Source organism: Culex pipiens, unplaced genomic scaffold (assembly GCF_016801865.2).
Source record: "Culex pipiens pallens isolate TS unplaced genomic scaffold, TS_CPP_V2 Cpp_Un0003, whole genome shotgun sequence".
NCBI lineage: Eukaryota > Metazoa > Arthropoda > Insecta > Diptera > Culicidae > Culex > Culex pipiens.
Window position 1 is genome coordinate 692,869 of NW_026292820.1, and position 18,759 is coordinate 711,627.

The 18,759-nt window shown below is 34.3% G+C and overlaps 1 protein-coding gene and 1 long non-coding RNA gene across 5 annotated transcripts in view; one reads left to right on the plus strand and one right to left on the minus strand.

Annotated features, from left to right (window-relative positions):
• LOC128093702 (uncharacterized) overlaps window positions 1-18,617 on the minus strand; it is a 106,706-nt gene extending 88,089 nt beyond the window's left edge. The window contains exons 1-3 of the long non-coding RNA XR_008212686.1: window positions 14,018-18,617; window positions 13,739-13,956; window positions 7,057-13,680 (exon numbers count right to left, since the gene is read on the minus strand). This is a non-coding gene — a long non-coding RNA (uncharacterized LOC128093702). The remainder of the gene's footprint in view (window positions 1-7,056; window positions 13,681-13,738; window positions 13,957-14,017) is intronic.
• LOC120424220 (scavenger receptor class B member 1) overlaps window positions 1-18,759 on the plus strand; it is a 130,258-nt gene that overhangs the window by 38,132 nt on the left and 73,367 nt on the right. For all 4 annotated transcript variants that reach the window (XM_039588277.2, XM_039588274.2, XM_039588275.2 and 1 more), the window contains exon 7: window positions 18,624-18,745. In XM_039588277.2, the coding sequence (XP_039444211.1) occupies window positions 18,624-18,745 (122 nt within the window). The remainder of the gene's footprint in view (window positions 1-18,623; window positions 18,746-18,759) is intronic.

Here is an 18,759-nt window from a genome sequence, read left to right on the forward strand (position 1 = left end):
CAAAAATACAAAAATACAAAAATACAAAAATACAAAAATACAAAAATACAAAAATACAAAAATACAAAAATACAAAAATACAAAAATACAAAAATACAAAAATACAAAAATACAAAAATACAAAAATACAAAAATACAAAAATACAAAAATACAAAAATACAAAAATACAAAAATACAAAAATACAAAAATACAAAAATACAAAAATACAAAAATACAAAAATACAAAAATACAAAAATACAAAAATACAAAAATACAAAAATACAAAAATACAAAAATACAAAAATACAAAAATACAAAAATACAAAAATACAAAAATACAAAAATACAAAAATACAAAAATACAAAAATACAAAAATACAAAAATACAAAAATACAAAAATACAAAAATACAAAAATACAAAAATACAAAAATACAAAAATACAAAAATACAAAAATACAAAAATACAAAAATACAAAAATACAAAAATACAAAAATACAAAAATACAAAAATACAAAAATACAAAAATACAAAAATACAAAAATACAAAAATACAAAAATACAAAAATACAAAAATACAAAAATACAAAAATACAAAAATACAAAAATACAAAAATACAAAAATACAAAAATACAAAAATACAAAAATACAAAAATACAAAAATACAAAAATACAAAAATACAAAAATACAAAAATACAAAAATACAAAAATACAAAAATACAAAAATACAAAAATACAAAAATACAAAAATACAAAAATACAAAAATACAAAAATACAAAAATACAAAAATACAAAAATACAAAAATACAAAAATACAAAAATACAAAAATACAAAAATACAAAAATACAAAAATACAAAAATACAAAAATACAAAAATACAAAAATACAAAAATACAAAAATACAAAAATACAAAAATACAAAAATACAAAAATACAAAAATACAAAAATACAAAAATACAAAAATACAAAAATACAAAAATACAAAAATACAAAAATACAAAAATACAAAAATACAAAAATACAAAAATACAAAAATACAAAAATACAAAAATACAAAAATACAAAAATACAAAAATACAAAAATACAAAAATACAAAAATACAAAAATACAAAAATACAAAAATACAAAAATACAAAAATACAAAAATACAAAAATACAAAAATACAAAAATACAAAAATACAAAAATACAAAAATACAAAAATACAAAAATACAAAAATACAAAAATACAAAAATACAAAAATACAAAAATACAAAAATACAAAAATACAAAAATACAAAAATACAAAAATAAAAAAATACAGAAATACAAAAATACAAAAATACAAAAATACAAAAATACAAAAATACAAAAATACAAAAATACAAAAATACAAAAATACAAAAATACAAAAATACAAAAATACAAAAATACAAAAATACAAAAATACAAAAATACAAAAATACAAAAATACAAAAATACAAAAATACAAAAATACAAAAATACAAAAATACAAAAATACAAAAATACAAAAATACAAAAATACAAAAATACAAAAATACAAAAATACAAAAATACAAAAATACAAAAATACAAAAATACAAAAATACAAAAATACAAAAATACAAAAATACAAAAATACAAAAATACAAAAATACAAAAATACAAAAATACAAAAATACAAAAATACAAAAATACAAAAATACAAAAATACAAAAATACAAAAATACAAAAATACAAAAATACAAAAATACAAAAATACAAAAATACAAAAATACAAAAATACAAAAATACAAAAATACAAAAATACAAAAATACAAAAATACAAAAATACAAAAATACAAAAATACAAAAATACAAAAATACAAAAATACAAAAATACAAAAATACAAAAATACAAAAATACAAAAATACAAAAATACAAAAATACAAAAATACAAAAATACAAAAATACAAAAATACAAAAATACAAAAATACAAAAATACAAAAATACAAAAATACAAAAATACAAAAATACAAAAATACAAAAATACAAAAATACAAAAATACAAAAATACAAAAATACAAAAATACAAAAATACAAAAATACAAAAATACAAAAATACAAAAATACAAAAATACAAAAATACAAAAATACAAAAATACAAAAATACAAAAATACAAAAATACAAAAATACAAAAATACAAAAATACAAAAATACAAAAATACAAAAATACAAAAATACAAAAATACAAAAATACAAAAATACAAAAATACAAAAATACAAAAATACAAAAATACAAAAATACAAAAATACAAAAATACAAAAATACAAAAATACAAAAATACAAAAATACAAAAATACAAAAATACAAAAATACAAAAATACAAAAATACAAAAATACAAAAATACAAAAATACAAAAATACAAAAATACAAAATACAAAAATACAAAAATACAAAAATACAAAAATACAAAAATACAAAAATACAAAAATACAAAAATACAAAAATACAAAAATACAAAAATACAAAAATACAAAAATACAAAAATACAAAAATACAAAAATACAAAAATACAAAAATACAAAAATACAAAAATACAAAAATACAAAAATACAAAAATACAAAAATACAAAAATACAAAAATACAAAAATACAAAAATACAAAAATACAAAAATACAAAAATACAAAAATACAAAAATACAAAAAATACAAAAATACAAAAATACAAAAATACAAAAATACAAAAATACAAAAATACAAAAATACAAAAATACAAAAATACAAAAATACAAAAATACAAAAATACAAAAACACAAAAATACAAAAATAAAAAAATACAAAAATGCTAAAATACAAAAATACAAAAATACAAAAATACAAAAATACAAAAATACAAAAATACAAAAATACAAAAATACAAAAATACAAAAATACAAAAATACAAAAATACAAAAATACAAAAATACAAAAATACAAAAATACAATTTTTTTTTAATTCTGTTATTCTTTGGTTGGATTCGGTTTTGTCACCATTAAAAAAATATTTGCAATGCCCTTCAAAAGTAAGAATAATAATACTTATAGTTTATTAAATTTTAAATATTTTTTAATTCATAAAATAATTCAAAAGCTTCAATTACTTCAAATACTTGAAACACCTGGAATACTTAAAATAATTAAAATATTTTAAATACTTGAAATCCTGGAATTGCTTCAAATTTTTAAAATACCAGAAATTATAAATATTCTTGAAATCTTGAAATACCTGAACTACATGAAATACTTGAAATACTTGAAATACTTGAGATACTTGATTTATTTGAAATACTTGAAATTTATCAATTATGTTAAATACTCGAATAACTTAAAATATATAAAAAAAACTCGTGATACTTTAAGTAAAAGAAATATATATTAAATTATTGTAGAGAATACTTTGATCAAATTTCCTATTTGCAAAATTTTCACTCAAATATGAAAAAAAAATAAATATGAACCTTAACAAAGCCTTCGCACTTCCCACCCTCCCCCCATCATTACGTAAATAAAAACACTCCCTAATTCCTTAAAATTATCATCCTCACTTCTCCCCTAGTGGGCAATTCCCCCTTACAAAACTTACCTGACCATCTTCCCTTAAAAGCCGAGTCGTCGAAAATCCTATCTGGCTTCTATCCATTTCACAAAACTCTTCAAAAATCATTCTGAAAAACACCGATCAAAACAATTCCGCTGGTCAGCACGTCAAAACACGTCTGTTTTCCAAGCGTTACGGTCGACTTTAAAAAAGTAACGCAAAATTTTGGGCTTTGCACACTGATCACAACGTGGTGAACTAGTTCACAACTTTATGAAGTGCATATCATGATTTCATGATTTTTGTACCATGATTTCATGAATTTGTTCACGTTTCCATGAACACGTTTGTTTGCTAAATTCATGATTTTTTGTTCATGGCTACGGGAACGCTTTTTTTTGCGTGTAGAAACACAAAAAACGGACGAAAAATTTCGATCGCGTTTTTCTCAGTTGAACTTTTTTGAACATGGGACAATTATGCGTAGAACGGCAGTATAGTACTTATAAATTCCATTTTAGGCACTAGAAATTAAATATTTTTGTCTTTTTCATATATCCGTGAGCCACGCTACTGTTCAAGTGTTATTTCTCCTAAATTTACACATTTACTTTTTTAATCGTCTAAAAAGCTCTGATAATGAGAAACTACGCAGAACTTTATATTCAGAAAAAATTGTTTCAGTTAAAACCATACAAATAATATTTTATCAAGGTTAGGAAATATTCATACAGCTTTGTTAAAAACAATCAATTTTCTAGAACATAAAATTTAATTTTATAAATTAAAAATAAATTTAAAAAATATCAATGAAAAATATCAATGAACAACATAATTTTACAAAAAAACATAAAATATATTCCAGACGCCTAGTATGGGCGAATCAATAAAAAATAATAAAATTTACTTATCTTCATATTTTTCACCAAAAATAATGCTATTATTATTATCAAAATAAGTTTCATCATGAATTGCGCTAGATTTTGAATGATCATTAATTGATTTTGACGGAATTTGGTTCTGCCGCTGCATGTTGAAAAATTATACTTATTATTTTTATAATTTTGAAGAAGGATTTTTCTTTATCTAATTACACCGAAATGAAAACTCATCAGGATTGAGTATTCAATTCTGTGCATTTATCAGAAAAATAAATTAAGAAAAATAAAACCGTGCTATTATTATCGATTTTATGAAATCTGAGAAAATATTCAGCCAACTTAATTCCTCCAATAAATTTTCAATTCAACCTATCTCAAATCAATTTGAAAAACAAAACAATAAAAATACTGTGTTTCTGATTTTAACCATCACAAGGTCTCCAATTGCAATTATACAATCAAAACTCATTGAAGCAATCATTGAAAAATAACATCAGTTTATCAAAATGCTTGTAATTTTGGGTGGGGCGCCAAATTGATGCTTCGCCAAGGGCGCCGTGGAGCCAAGGTACGGCTCTGCTTAAGTAGTACTTCTCTTTATACTTAATTTTTAAAGTACTTTATATATCGATTTTGACCACGGCATCGTGTTCCTCGGAAAATTCTAGCCCGATTTGACCTATAAAAGTCCATACTTAAGTTGAAAAATGGCGGTTCTGGAGAAAATTAAAGATTGTTAAAAAATTAGCTACCATGCGTCTCCATCAAACAAAAGAATTAACCCTTAAGTTCAATATATCTGCAGTTCTGATTATTCCTAGCATGGAGCAAGTGTTTCTGCTGCAAAGTAATGCCACATATTTATTATATCAAATTCTACCCCATAAAGAATTAAAGAAAGCTAAAAAATATTTAATGAACATAAAAGGAAATTTTAATAAAATTTCAAATAAAAGCAGCCCTGCTGACAATCTGTGGCCCATCCAATGATTCAAAAAGGTTGTTTTGATGTCTAAGAATGATATTCAGTCATTCTACCCAATTCTACCCCACTGTAAATTTGTTTTTAAACACATTTTTTTAAAGAAATTCCAACAAATTCCTTAACAAAATTGCAATTTTGATAAAATTTAAAAAAAAGCAACCCTGCTGATAATCTGTGTTTCATTCAATGATTGGAGAATGATGTTCTGATGTCTAAGACTGATATTCAGTCATTCTACCCAATTCTACCTCATTGTAAATTTGTTTTTAAATTATTTTTTTAAAAAAATTCAACAAATTCCTTAAGAAAATTGCAATTTTAATAAAATTTCCAATAAAAGCAGCCCTGCGACAATCTTTGGCTCATTCAATCATTGAAGAATGTTGTTCTAATGACAATCTGTGGATCATTCAATGATTGGAGAATATTGTTCTGATATCTAATATGATATTCAGTCATTCTACCAAATTCTACCTCATTGTTAAATTGTTTTTAAATATTTTTTTTTAAGTTCAACAATTTCCTTTGAAAAATTGCAATTTTAATAAAATTTCAAATAAAAGCAGCCCTGCTGACAATCTGTAGCACATTCAATGATTGGATAATGTTGTTCTGATGTCTAAGAATGATATTCAGTCATTCTGCCTAATTCTACCTCAGTGTAAACTTGTTTTGAAATACATTTTTAAGAAACTCCAACAATTTCATTTAGAAAATTGCAATTTAAAGGAATCTAATGGAAATTGTTGGAGTTTCTTATAAAATGTATTTAAAAACAAATTTACAATAAGGTAGAATTAGGTAGAATGACTGAATATCATTCTAAGACATCAGAACAACATTATCCAATCATTGAATTTGCTTAGATTGTCAGCAGGGCAGCTTTTATTTGAAATTTTAATAATATTGCAATTTTCTAAAGGAAATTGTTGGAATTTCTTTAAAAAATGTATTTAAAAACATTTTTACAATGAGGTAGAATGGCTTCTCAGACATCAGAACAACATTCTCCAATCATTGTATGGGCCACAGTTTGTCAGCAGGGCTGCTTTTATTTGAAATTTTATTGTAATTTCCATATTTTGTTCATTAAATACACAGAAAAAAATGATGGTAATATTCATCAGGAAATGTTGACAAATTTTGTGTCAAAAAAATGATTAATTTTACCCCAGAAAATGATGAATTTTCATCAGTTTTTTAACAATCAGTTTTTTTACAATCTTTAATTTTCTCCAGAACCGCCATTTTTCAACTTAAGTCAAATCGGGCTTGAATTTTCCGAGGAACACGATGCCGTGGTCAAAATTGATATATAAAGTACTTTAAAATTAAGTTACTTAAAGTATAAAGAGAAGTACTACTTATAAGAAGTTTAGGAAAAATCTGATTGCAGATTCGTTAGGTAGAACGGAGGTAGACTACTTTGTATTACTTCAGAAGTTGATTTGACGTCGTTTTCTTGAAAACAGGTATCTTTCCAGCAGGGCAATGCTACTCATTGAACTTGGAGGTAGACATATGTACCAAATAGAAAACTTCTGCATACTTGGAATTTTGATTTGGCCAAATTGCCCTGCTGGGTAGATTGACATTCTACGGCACGTTTTGAAAAGCCGCGCGGCGTGTACCTTTGAAAGAAACATACAATATTGTACCTGAATTTGATGAATATTAATTTCGTCCGTGTATTAATCAAGTATACGAGTAGCATAAGTAATGTCACGGGTATGAATCTTCAAGCAATTTCAATATGGCGACTTGTATCAGAAGAAAGTGAGGCATTTTCGCTAGTTCTCACTGTTCTGTGTTCTGCGTGCACGTCCGCAAACACGCAAAATCCACATAACACAGATCTGTGTAAAATTTGACACAGATTGCCCAAAACCTGGAATACACAGAATCTGTGTAGAAGCCTTGTACACAGATCTGTGTACAGCCGCTGTCTGTCAAATCTGTGTAATTTTTATTAAACAAACTGTGTAAAATTTTACACAGATCTGTGTAGGATTTTACACAGATCTGGGTAAAATTTTACACAGAATCTGGGTAGAATATAAAATATGGTTTTGATTCTGAAGATGATTTTGAACATATATTTTAAAAATAAAGCACATTTTATTAGCTTAAGTCTGAGATTTTAAACATAATAAACATTTGATTTTTTGAAATATTTGAAGGAGCCGCAGTATCCGTTTGCTCGTGTTGTCTTCGGAACTCCTCCTCTGGAATAGCTGGTGTAGATAGTTTCGCAGCGAGCAAGCCTGGCGCTTCTGCCGCACACGAAGTAGGACATCCAAGAGAAAACTACCGATCTGGAATAAAAATCGTGAGAGGTTAGAATAAAGGTTAGCTATTTTCCATGAGATGCATTACCTGAAAAGTTGAAAATCCAATTTAGGACTGATTCCGATGGCCGAAATGATAAAAAATCTAATAGAGAAAGACAATTTAACAATAATTCATGGAAAAAATCACGAGAAATAACTTACCAAGTTTCTCGGAGCTGCATGAAAGTCGCCATCTTATGTTTTTTGGTTTTTACCCAGATTTGAAACGAAAGCTGATCGAAAATCTGTGTAATTTTTTACACAGATCTGTGTTATAAAAGTACACAGTTTTGACAGCTAGAACATGTTCTACAATCTGTGTAATTTATTTACACAGATCTGTGTTATGTGGATTTTGCGTTAACATCGACCACACACATACTAACACAAAGCGCCACCAAGAGGCAAAAGGTGATTACGAATATTTTTGGCAATTTCGTTAAAAATATGCGGTTTTGCAAAAACAAATAACAAAACCCACTTTTAACGGTAGTTGGACTGTCAAACTTGTAATTCGTTGCTGATTTAGTCGAAAATTTGTTAAAAATAATAAGTTTTTTTGCAGCACCCCTTTTAAGCGGACATTTCTGTTATCACCTTCTGGTTCCTTGGATTGACCATGGATAATTTCACAGTGTAATAAACAGGGCAGCTACCACCACGTGGCGCCACTGTTTCGAATGAGAAAATGATACAGGTTTTTCAGACGAGTTTCAATCCCGTGGTAATGTTGAATATTCATTAAAAATAGGTAATGTTACACATTTTTGTGTATAAAGTTTTTTGTAAAAAAAAACCGTTAGGGAGCGTTCTTTTATTACGTAACGCAGTAGGGGTAGGGGGTCGGAGGCCGTGTTACGCTCCATCCATAATTTTTAAAATTTGTATGGAAATTTTGTTACGAGGGAGGGGATGGGGTCTAAAGATCCTATTTTTTTTGGTTACGAAATAAAAGTACGCTCCCTTATTCAACAATTAAAAAAGGATTTTTTTTTTGAGAGGTAAAATTCATCATTCTTTTTTTCAACATTCTGTTTTCAACCTTCCATTTTTACATTATTTTCTGCTGTGTAGGGAAAACAAAAATCACCGTCACTGTTCTTTTTTTACTTCCCTTTGGATCATTCCTGGCTTCTACTATTTTTACACTTTTGGTGGTTCGGCCGAAATCTCCTGCTGGGGGGAATGATCGGGAGTATCCTTACACAGAAAAAAAAGTTAAATTTTGGAATGTTGAAAATTTGGTAGGTTGAATATTACCTCTTTTTTTGAGTAATAACGCAAACCCCAATGGTTTCACACCAACTGTTGTCAAACGAACGGGGTCACTTTTTAGTTTGACACCCCTTTTACACGAAGTTCACACACACTACCAAACGTTTGGTTTGATAATGTGCGTGAGCGCCGTGTAAAAAGTGACAGTTCGTCACTTTTTAGTTTGACTTTGACCAACCAACGGGGTACAAACTAAAAAAGTGTCAAACGAAAAAGTGACCAACCACCGGGGGTTGAGTGTATTACATAAAAAATGTGTAAAAATGTGAACCTGATGAATGAAATATTCATCAAAAACTGATGAAAATTCATCATTTTCTGGGGTAAAATTAATCATTTTTTTTACATAAAATCTGTCACCATTTCCTGATGATTATTACCATCATTTTTTTTCTGTGTAGATGATGTGATGGCCGTCAGGCGGCTGCCAAAGTTTTAAATACACTCAACCCCCGGTGGTTGGTCGCTTTTTCGTTTGACACTTTTTTAGTTTGTACCCCGTTGGTTGGTCAGAGTCAAACTAAAAAGTGACGAACTGTCACTTTTTACACGGCGCTCAAGCACACTATCAAAACAAACGTTTGGTAGTGTGTGTGAACTCCGTGTAAAAGGGGCCCCGTTAGTTTGACAACAGTTGGTGTCAAACCACCGGGATTTGAGTGTAGTGGTTAAGTTCTGTCGTTACTACCGGAGTTGCCGATCGGAATTGTAATAAAGAAATTTTTGCAACTTCAAAGTACACGAGCTATTCAAAATCATCTTACCAACTCCAAATGGTCAGGAAACCAACAAAAATGCACTGAATACAAATTTTGTGACCAAAATAAAAAAATGTGGCTTTTGCCAACAAGATTTTTTCACAAGATGGCGGTCACAATGCGGTTTGGCGAAAATTACGTCATTCTCATTAATTCGCCAAATTTGCTCTGCCAGAAAGTTCTAACAAAATTCTCACAGCAATCTGGCAGACCTGCTAGAATTATTCTAGCAGGATTCTTGCATTCTTGCCCAGTCACGAAATATTCTAGCAGAGCTGGTTCTGTCAGAATCCTGCTAGAACGATGGAACATTTCTGCTAGAATGCTCTAAGAATAACCAGCCTTGTAAGAACTCTGCTAGAATCCTGCTAGAACGTCGTGACTGGGTGCTCTGCTAGAAATTTACGTGACCGGGTAAAATCGATAAAATACTTTTTTGAAACACCAACTTTAACGACAAAAAAAATCAAACCATCCACATTAACGACCCCCGGGTCTTTTGTGGTCTCTATTGCAAGTTTCTGCTCGAACCTAGAAGTCCGAAGGCTTGAATGGGGAGAGCACCCAAACCTCTTTCTACTCCAAGGAACCTTCCACCCCAGTGTTTGAACTGACGACCTTTGGATTGCGAGTCCAACCGCCGCCAGCGATTCCACCGGAGTAGGCTTGGTTTGGTGTGTTGTTTGTACTTATGGCATGGAGACGACTCCTACACCTGGAATGACTTAACGGCCTAACAACAACCAAGGCCGGGACCGACGTTTTACTTCATCATCCGATAGAAGGTTGGAGCAGATGGGAATCGAACCCAGAATCATCCGCTTACAAAGCGGACAGCGTTACCATTCGGCCACGCACTGCTTTAACTTTAACGACATGTAGGGGAAATAAACCCATTTTAAGCCTAATAAGCGGTCTTGTTTGAATGATGCTGGATAATCTGGAGTGTTCCTTGAAATTCAGTAAAACCAAGTACACCAACGAGTAGAGCAACTTTTTGTGAACATTGAACATTGCGCTTTGAAATCGTTTTTTTTCTGTTTGAGTATTAAGACACGGAATCCTGATTACAAGGACTATTATATCGTGTTACCCATTTTTACTGTTATTAAGCATTTCCAGATCTATAACACAGTCCCTATTGAGAGGGAAAGTGCTGTTCCATCCAGATGCTGTAAAATCCATTCCTTGTGCCTTGTGCGCTATGTATCGCTAGATCCGCGGTGACAATTTTTTCGTGTCATTTTTCAAGCTCTTCCCAGCAGCTATTATTTGCCGCGCGGGGTCTTGTAAAGACAATTGTCTTTTTGCGGTGCTATTTTTGCGGTGTTCCCTTTGCTCTGATCTGGACAATGCGACTGGACTGCAGTGCAATACCGATCGGCTGGGCATTATTTACATGCGAAGACACGAGGAAAGTATTTTGGGAAGAGGCGCAAAGGAATATCCCAAGATTGATCCACATGCTAGAAGAGCACGTGAAGCAACCGTTTTATACTCATACGGTTGCTGCTACCTCTGAACTTAAACCTAAGGCTGCCACCCTGAGAAGAACCCATGACTTTCCGCTTGTGAGGCGAAACCCGTAACCATTCGGCCACAGGAGGTTGGCAATCGTTAGCGCAAGTGAAAAGATATTGATGGCGACTTTCGTTAAGCAGTTAAACTCTGATCTTGCGTGTGGATGTGTGTGCCACCAAAATGATGAGAAATGGTCTCGCAAAATAGAAATTATGATCAAAAGTGCATTAAATTTGATCTTTTTGCCCAGTAAGTGGCATACATTTGCGTGCTTACTCCAGGCGGTGCTGTTGCTGGTAAGTTTACAGCCTAAATAGTATTTTTGGAACTTTAATCGAGCATCAAACTCTCCATATGACGAAGATAGGTGTTTGATTAGAAAGGGTATATTTCCCCTATCTCCGGCAATTGTCAACCAATCAGGATGTTCTGGGTTGCATTCGACAGGTATCTGTCTTTGACTTAGAACACAATCGGGGGGTTTTCACAATCTATGGGTGTTCTCGATTTATAATATTTTGCTTCCACCATGCCGTGCACTGTATAGAACTAACTTTTTTGTAATTTTTATTTAAACAAATAAACATTTACGATTATACAGTTTCCAAAAGTGTTGTTCATTAATTTTTTGCCTAATTCGATAATGATTATTTGTGAAGAAATCTTATTTCAATAAATAACCAGGTAGCAGTTATTGATCAGCACACCAGTTTGCTTCAGATGCGGCGAATGAAGCTGATTTAGGTAATCTCAAAAACTCAAAACATTAAAATTCGATATCTCTGGAACGAAAAATATTCATTTCTGTCCGAGGGGGACGTCACTCCTGCGTTCACCGAGCGATAAAGCTCCTCTTTCAAACCTTTGCAGCGCTAACATTTGCTTTTCCGCTTTAACTTGCTTTAACTCGCGTTAACCGCGTTAACTTGCTTTTTGGCTTACCTTTTGTTGCGATCACGCATCAGACTGCTCGATTTTTTTGACAGCGAGAACTGTCAAAAGCAAATGACAGTTCTCGTTGTTAAACCATTCGAGCAGTTTGCTTTGTTTTCCTCTTGAAAGAAAAGTCTCAGGGAAAAATCATCCGCCGGAACCGTTTCCTACGCCTGCCACAGGTTTGTGTTCCAGGGACTCGAGACGGCTCCATCACTGACGCGGTCTTTCGTAGATTTCCTTGTGGAGACAGCCTTCTCAGGTTGGGAATTCGCAAAAAGGATTGACCAGGAACGGCCAAGAAGGGCACGCTCTACATCGACGGGACGCGGTCCGTCTTCAAGCGTGCCACCCGGACTAACTTCTCCAGCGCCGCTGGTCTGAGCAGATGAAAGTTGTGACAATATCAATGAATCGTGCGCATTTGCTTCCGGAGTTGATCACGTCGACTTGAGGCGAGCAGGCTGAAGGAACCGTGGAGAAGAGTGGTGCCAACATGGAGGTGGTCAGAGAGATCTTTGAGCTGGCCGTGACATTTAGGGCATTCTAAAATCTGTCGGAGTGCTAATCGGAACTGGCCGGAATCTCGTTCGAGAAAACTCACGATGTTAAAGCGACTAAGTGATCGACAAAATGCAACGAATCAGAACGACAATGCCAAGACTTCCATCAAGATACTCGAAGAGTCAAGATTGCGGACGTTGGGAAGCGAAGAAACGGTAGTTCAAGAAGGACTCGACCTCAAACCACGTGAAAACTTTAAGAAATGTGACCATCCAGGATAGTGCTACGCAAACTGTCCGTCAATTAAGACGCAACACTTCTGTGAACAGTAACTAATCAATTGTAGAGGGATGCGTTTTTTAATAAATAAATCTTTCGCTGAAGGAAACTAAACTGCATCTAAAAATAATCTTTTTTATAATTTTATCACTGATTTTATTTGATGAGAAAACGGGCAAGATCGGGGCCGTGGTTGATCAAGAGCGGCGGGATCGGGTGAAATCGTCAACAGAAGTTGATGTTCTACGGCAGCCAGAAAACTTTTCCACAAAAACTGTACATGCCGCGGGTGGGGCATTTCCTTGCGCATCAGGTTGAACCGGTCGTAAGCAGTAATTTAGATGCGCGAGACCAGTGCTTGGGAACGTCCAGCTTGCTGAACAATGCACTTGAGCCGTTGAACTTTCTCGGAAAATTGCCCAGCTGGTTGAGTGCGTCCAGCAATCGATCTGATCCATGATCGTGATACAGCATTGTCGTTGCTTGACGAAGCCACGCTTGTAGACCAGGTTGCGGATCGACTTGAGCGAGAGGAGAGTGAAGTACGTAACGGCGATGCGCCGATTCTTGGTGACCATGTTCAGCTTGAGGTAGGTGGTTATTGATCTGGCGCCGACGGAACTATTGGTATCCGCGAGGAGCAGGAGAAACTCGAAACTCTGCGCACGGCATTACTTTTAGTCTGCAAAAGAACCAGAATTTAACCACTAAAACTTCCAGGTAGATCCAGACCAACTTACGTAGGCACTCAGCTGCTCGTACGGGCCGTGAAAAATATGCAGACTTTGCCGTCACCATCGCTGGCACGAGGTTGCTTATGTCGGGATAAAAGTCTAAATTACACGCACAACTGGAGACCATGTTGCGCTGATGATCACTTGTGTAAGCTCAAGCTCCGGCTGTCCAGGATGTCCAGGTCCTGCCATCGCTGCAGCGTCCTTCGATTCGACACGTGCACCTGCAAAGAAAATAATCATAAACATGAAAGTCCTGCAAAACCCCACCTCCAACATTCTTACTCTTCGTTTAGCTAAGCGTTACAAACGGTACTATTCGTTGTCGGCGATTGTCGTCGGCAGCTAGAGCAGAACGCGACCGAATGCTTTTATGGACATCGATTCCTTACCGGACGTTTCCGCGGCCAGCACGCAAAGGGCGTCGTGCAGCGAACGATCCGCTTAGTCGATGATCAGCTGGGTTGCCCCACGGATTACGACGGTACAGGCCTCTCCGAGAGGAACTCCGCTGAAGCGCAGTAGCGTGTATTCGCCGATTATGACCTGCTCGATCAGATCGCAACGACCGAGACGAACCTGGTCCGATTTGTCAGCTTTTCCTTCATCTTCTCCTTCTCGGCGACCTCCAGCTCGGCAATTTTCGCCATCGAGTCCATTTTGATGCTCGATCCAAAAACCTTGATCTTGTCCGTGGCCAGCTGCGTGTTGGCGATCAAGATCTTTGCGTTCTCGGTGCGCTTCGGCTTGTGCACACCTGGCCCTCGTCCAGGAACGAATCCTCCAAGCAACCGCCGGTTGCGCTATATCGCGGTCAATTCGCCAGAACACTTCAATCGCATCACGGCATCGACGGTCAGCTTGACAAAGTAGTTTTGTTGGGACAGAATCTTCGAGCTGAGCGTCGTCCAGGCAATGTTCATTAAATCCTCTCGGAACTTTTCCGCAACCTTCGAATTGTTCTGAGCCGCGGCAATCAGCGCCGAACGTGCCGCCTGCGTGGCCGCTCTCCACCCGGCAATAATCGTCTGCGGGTGCAACTTTTGCTCGATCAACTTTTCCGCCTCGCGCAGCAACTCTGACCTAGCACCGTCACGGAAGTCGTTCCATCGCTAACCCTGCGTCCTGGTAGCGACTCATGTCCACGAGGATCTTGGCCGCCGGATTGTTGGGATGCCCCCCACAAACGAGGACAGCCAGGCGAATTCGCCCTTCTCCTCCTCGGCGAACGTTTCGGCAATTCGCTGGGGGAAGGTCACAATCAGGGCAACAGGTGGTGATAAATAGCGCCGGCACTGGAATGAACTCAGTCTAGGCTTATCTACATCCAAGCGCGTCGATTATCTGCCTACAAAAAAATACAAAATTAAAATAATCACAACTAAAATCTCACTGCTAAAAAACATTACCCGAAAACTTTGCTCCTACTTGAGTTTGCGCCAGGATTTTCCGCCAAAGTCCTGACTTGATGTTAGAGCCGCCGATCAAACACAACACACCGGGAGTAAAGTTAACTTTTCCGGTCGTCAAAACGTGCGCCGTGCTCTGTGGACGGTGGAGCCGGCGATCCCACCGGAACAAACTTTTCCGGCCGTTGACAAAAAATCGCTTTGCTTTGTTTTTTTCCATTTGTCAAAACTGCTTGAAAAAAACCAAAACAAATACCGAGTTGCCAAACATGACCAAAAACTGCTCGACGGCAAGGTTGCAAGATGGATTTCCCTGGTTCAAAAGTCGAGCAGACGCTGGTCGCTTTAACTCGCTTTAACGCGCGTTAACTTGCGATAACTTGCTTTAAGGTGGCGTTATGTGAAAACTCGGCACGATGAGTAGCGTTGATGCTTTTCGAGCTCGTTTTTGTGCGTTTTAGTGTGTTATCGCGGAGTGACGTCCCCCTCGTTTCTGTCACTAAGTGATTCTTATGTAAAATTGGCCGGGGAATACGGTGATTGGTGGGGTCAAATTTAAAAAATAAATGTGCTGTTTTGAGATGTGGCCATTTAAAGTTTTCAATTGTGCAATACATGTAGATAAAAAATATCTTTATCTAAACTTTGATCACGGAAATGGATTCTACGTCTAATTTCCTTTTCCTTCCTGAGCTATCGTCGTTTGTAAATAGAGGTTTCGCTCAAAAATCGCCAAAAATCAATTTTTCGGGGAGGTACCAAAATTGAGGGGGTGGTCCGATTTAAACGAAATTCGGGATTCTTGCTTGGTTTGATAGTATCCCCCTCCTCCAATCGCTTAAAGTTTGTATGGGAAAAATCGTTAAAATGTATTGAGAAAAGCAACTGTTTTATTTTTTTACCTGTGGAAGGAGCCATAATTATCCGATTCTTACCATTTCTCAAATGTAGAACCTTCATTAAATTTAGAACATCTTTCCCGAAGACACCATATTTTTAGGTTTTTTTTCGCGAAGGCATTAGCGCCCAAAATTGACCATTTTTGCGCGGCTAGCTGTAAGGGGCTACCTACACTGAGCAAAACTTACACAGCTCAACGAAGTGTTCTACACATGATCTGGCCCTGCTGTACAGAGCACTCAAATATCAATCGCAAAACACTTGAAATTTCGGTGATTGGCCATGAAATAATGTCAATAGCCAAACACTTGAATTTTAAATGGTGTTGAAAAATAAAAGTACGTACAAGCGAATTACAGGTTCTCGCTTGCTAGTCGTGCACGCTACCACTGCGCCGGCCGGCCAGTTGAAGACGGGATAGTTTTTTGTGCTATTGGTTCTTGCCTCGCTTCTAGCCTTCGATGTCGAGTCGCGCAAAAATCAATCAGTGAAACACATTAAATTCATGTGGATAATCACGTTGACTTTGAATAGTGCCTGTTTTGGGTAGATCTTAAGATCATTTTCAAGTGTTTTGCTCATCACTTTGAATAGTTCAAGACGGTGGGACAAATTCATGAGCAAAACAATTGAAAAGCTTGAGCCACCCGAATGAAAATAACATGTTAAAAAATACCAAAAAGTCAACCGCCCAAACACTTGCATTTGATAGTGGTTTGGATTGATGTTGAAACACAAACCAATTAGATCTACGATGTGACTTTATTCAATCATTCAAGTGTTTGGGCACTTGAATAAAAAGTGTGGCATATTTTCAGTGTATTCTCTCGCACTTATGACAACAAGAATTGGAAAAACTAGGCAACCAGTAGTTGTTTATTACATTTCCAGTCACAGTTTCCACCAAACTGGACATTCGCCCAAGGCAGTTTGACAAGTCGCAATTGTGCGAACGGTAGCAATAATTTAGTGAGAAGTCCAAGTTAGTGGGAATTGCGCAATATTTAGCATATAAATTGTTAGATTAAGTCAAAATTTTAAAAAAGTGCACAAAAAAAATAATTTGAATAAAAGACAGCTTAGGCCTTGGCTTAGGCTCATTTAAAAAATTGAAGCAAATGAACAGGGTTTGTTCGTTTTTCCAAGCCTTACAAGCAGTTGTTCGTATATGCTCATTAGAGAGAATGATTCAATTATTAAAAAAAAACTTCAGGTAATACAATTTTATTTTATTTTTACTCTAAATATCATCCGACCAACTGCTAGTCCATTAGAAGGCAATTTGATTCCAGATATAAAACTAGCTAGCTCAACAATCTCTTTTTTTGAGGCTTTTCTTTTAGACATCGTTGCACTTTTTGGATGTTTCGGAATCTGACATAAACCTCTAATAAATCGTTAAAGGCAAAATATACCGCAATTTGTTGTAAGGAAGTTTGTTTTATTTTTGACAGATTAAAATATTTTGTATGGAATGAAAAATAATCGTGATCATAGGGCTACGAAAAAACTTCCAATGTTTTCTTTGTAAGCTTGTTTGATAGTATACAAAAGTGGAAAAAACAGTTCCCATAATTTCTAGAATAGTTAAAATCCCAGTCTTCAGTTTGGTATGATACTATTTAAAAAAAACTAGAAATAAATTTCAATTACAATATCCCTATTTAAAAATTTACTCAATAATAACAGATGACAATTCATGGAGGAACTAATTCTTCGAAATTTGTATTCTCTCACACACGCTCTGATAATATGATATCTATTTTTTTTTATCACATATTACATTTAACTTTATATCTCGAAATAAATATCGGAATATATCTTGAAAATTATAATAAACATGCCAGGAACGCAGCGCAGCGGATAGCAAACGGAAACGACGACGACGACAAAAGTTCAAGCAGAGAAACAGCGCCCGCTTGTAGGTAAACAGGCAGGCAGGCGAGCAAGCTCGTGAGACAGTTTGAACCTGAGAGAGAGCACGTGCGTGTACGAAATGGAAATAAACATCGTTGTTAGGTAGCCCCTTACAGCTGGCCGCGCAAAAATTGTCAGTTTTGGGCGCTAATAATTTCGCGGGAAAAATCCTAAAAATATGGTGTCTTCGGGAAAGTTGTTCTAAATTTAATGAAGGTTCTACATTCGAGAAATGGTAAGAATCGGATAATTATGGCGCCTTTCACAGGTAAAAAAGTAAAACAGTTGCTTTTTTCCATACATTTTGTCGATTGTTCCCATACAAACTTTAAGCGATTGGAGGGAGAGGTTCCCGTGGTCAGAATGAGCTCAAGTTTGGAATTTAGCCTAGTGATGGGTCAATCTTTGATTTCAGGGGGTAGCCCAAAAAAAGCCCGGATTTGGACCACCGTAATATAGATGTATTTTCATTGGGTACCATCATCAGGGGTGACATTGGGTCTGAGACGTGAGATTGGGTAATACAAAAATTTCGAAGTTTGTATGATTCAATCTAAACCCTTGTGACATTAACACCACAAATACTGTGTATACACAAATTGCTAAAGCACTCAAAGTAAATAACTTAAAAAATAATTTTAAATAATAAAACTTTATGCTTTCAGATTCCCCTATTTTACTAAGCTTTCCTCACTTTTATTTGGCTGACCAATCGCTGCGAACAGCAGTAGAAGGAATTTCTCCACCAGAAAAAGAGAAACATCAGCTATTTATCGATGTACAACCGGTAAGTTATCTATT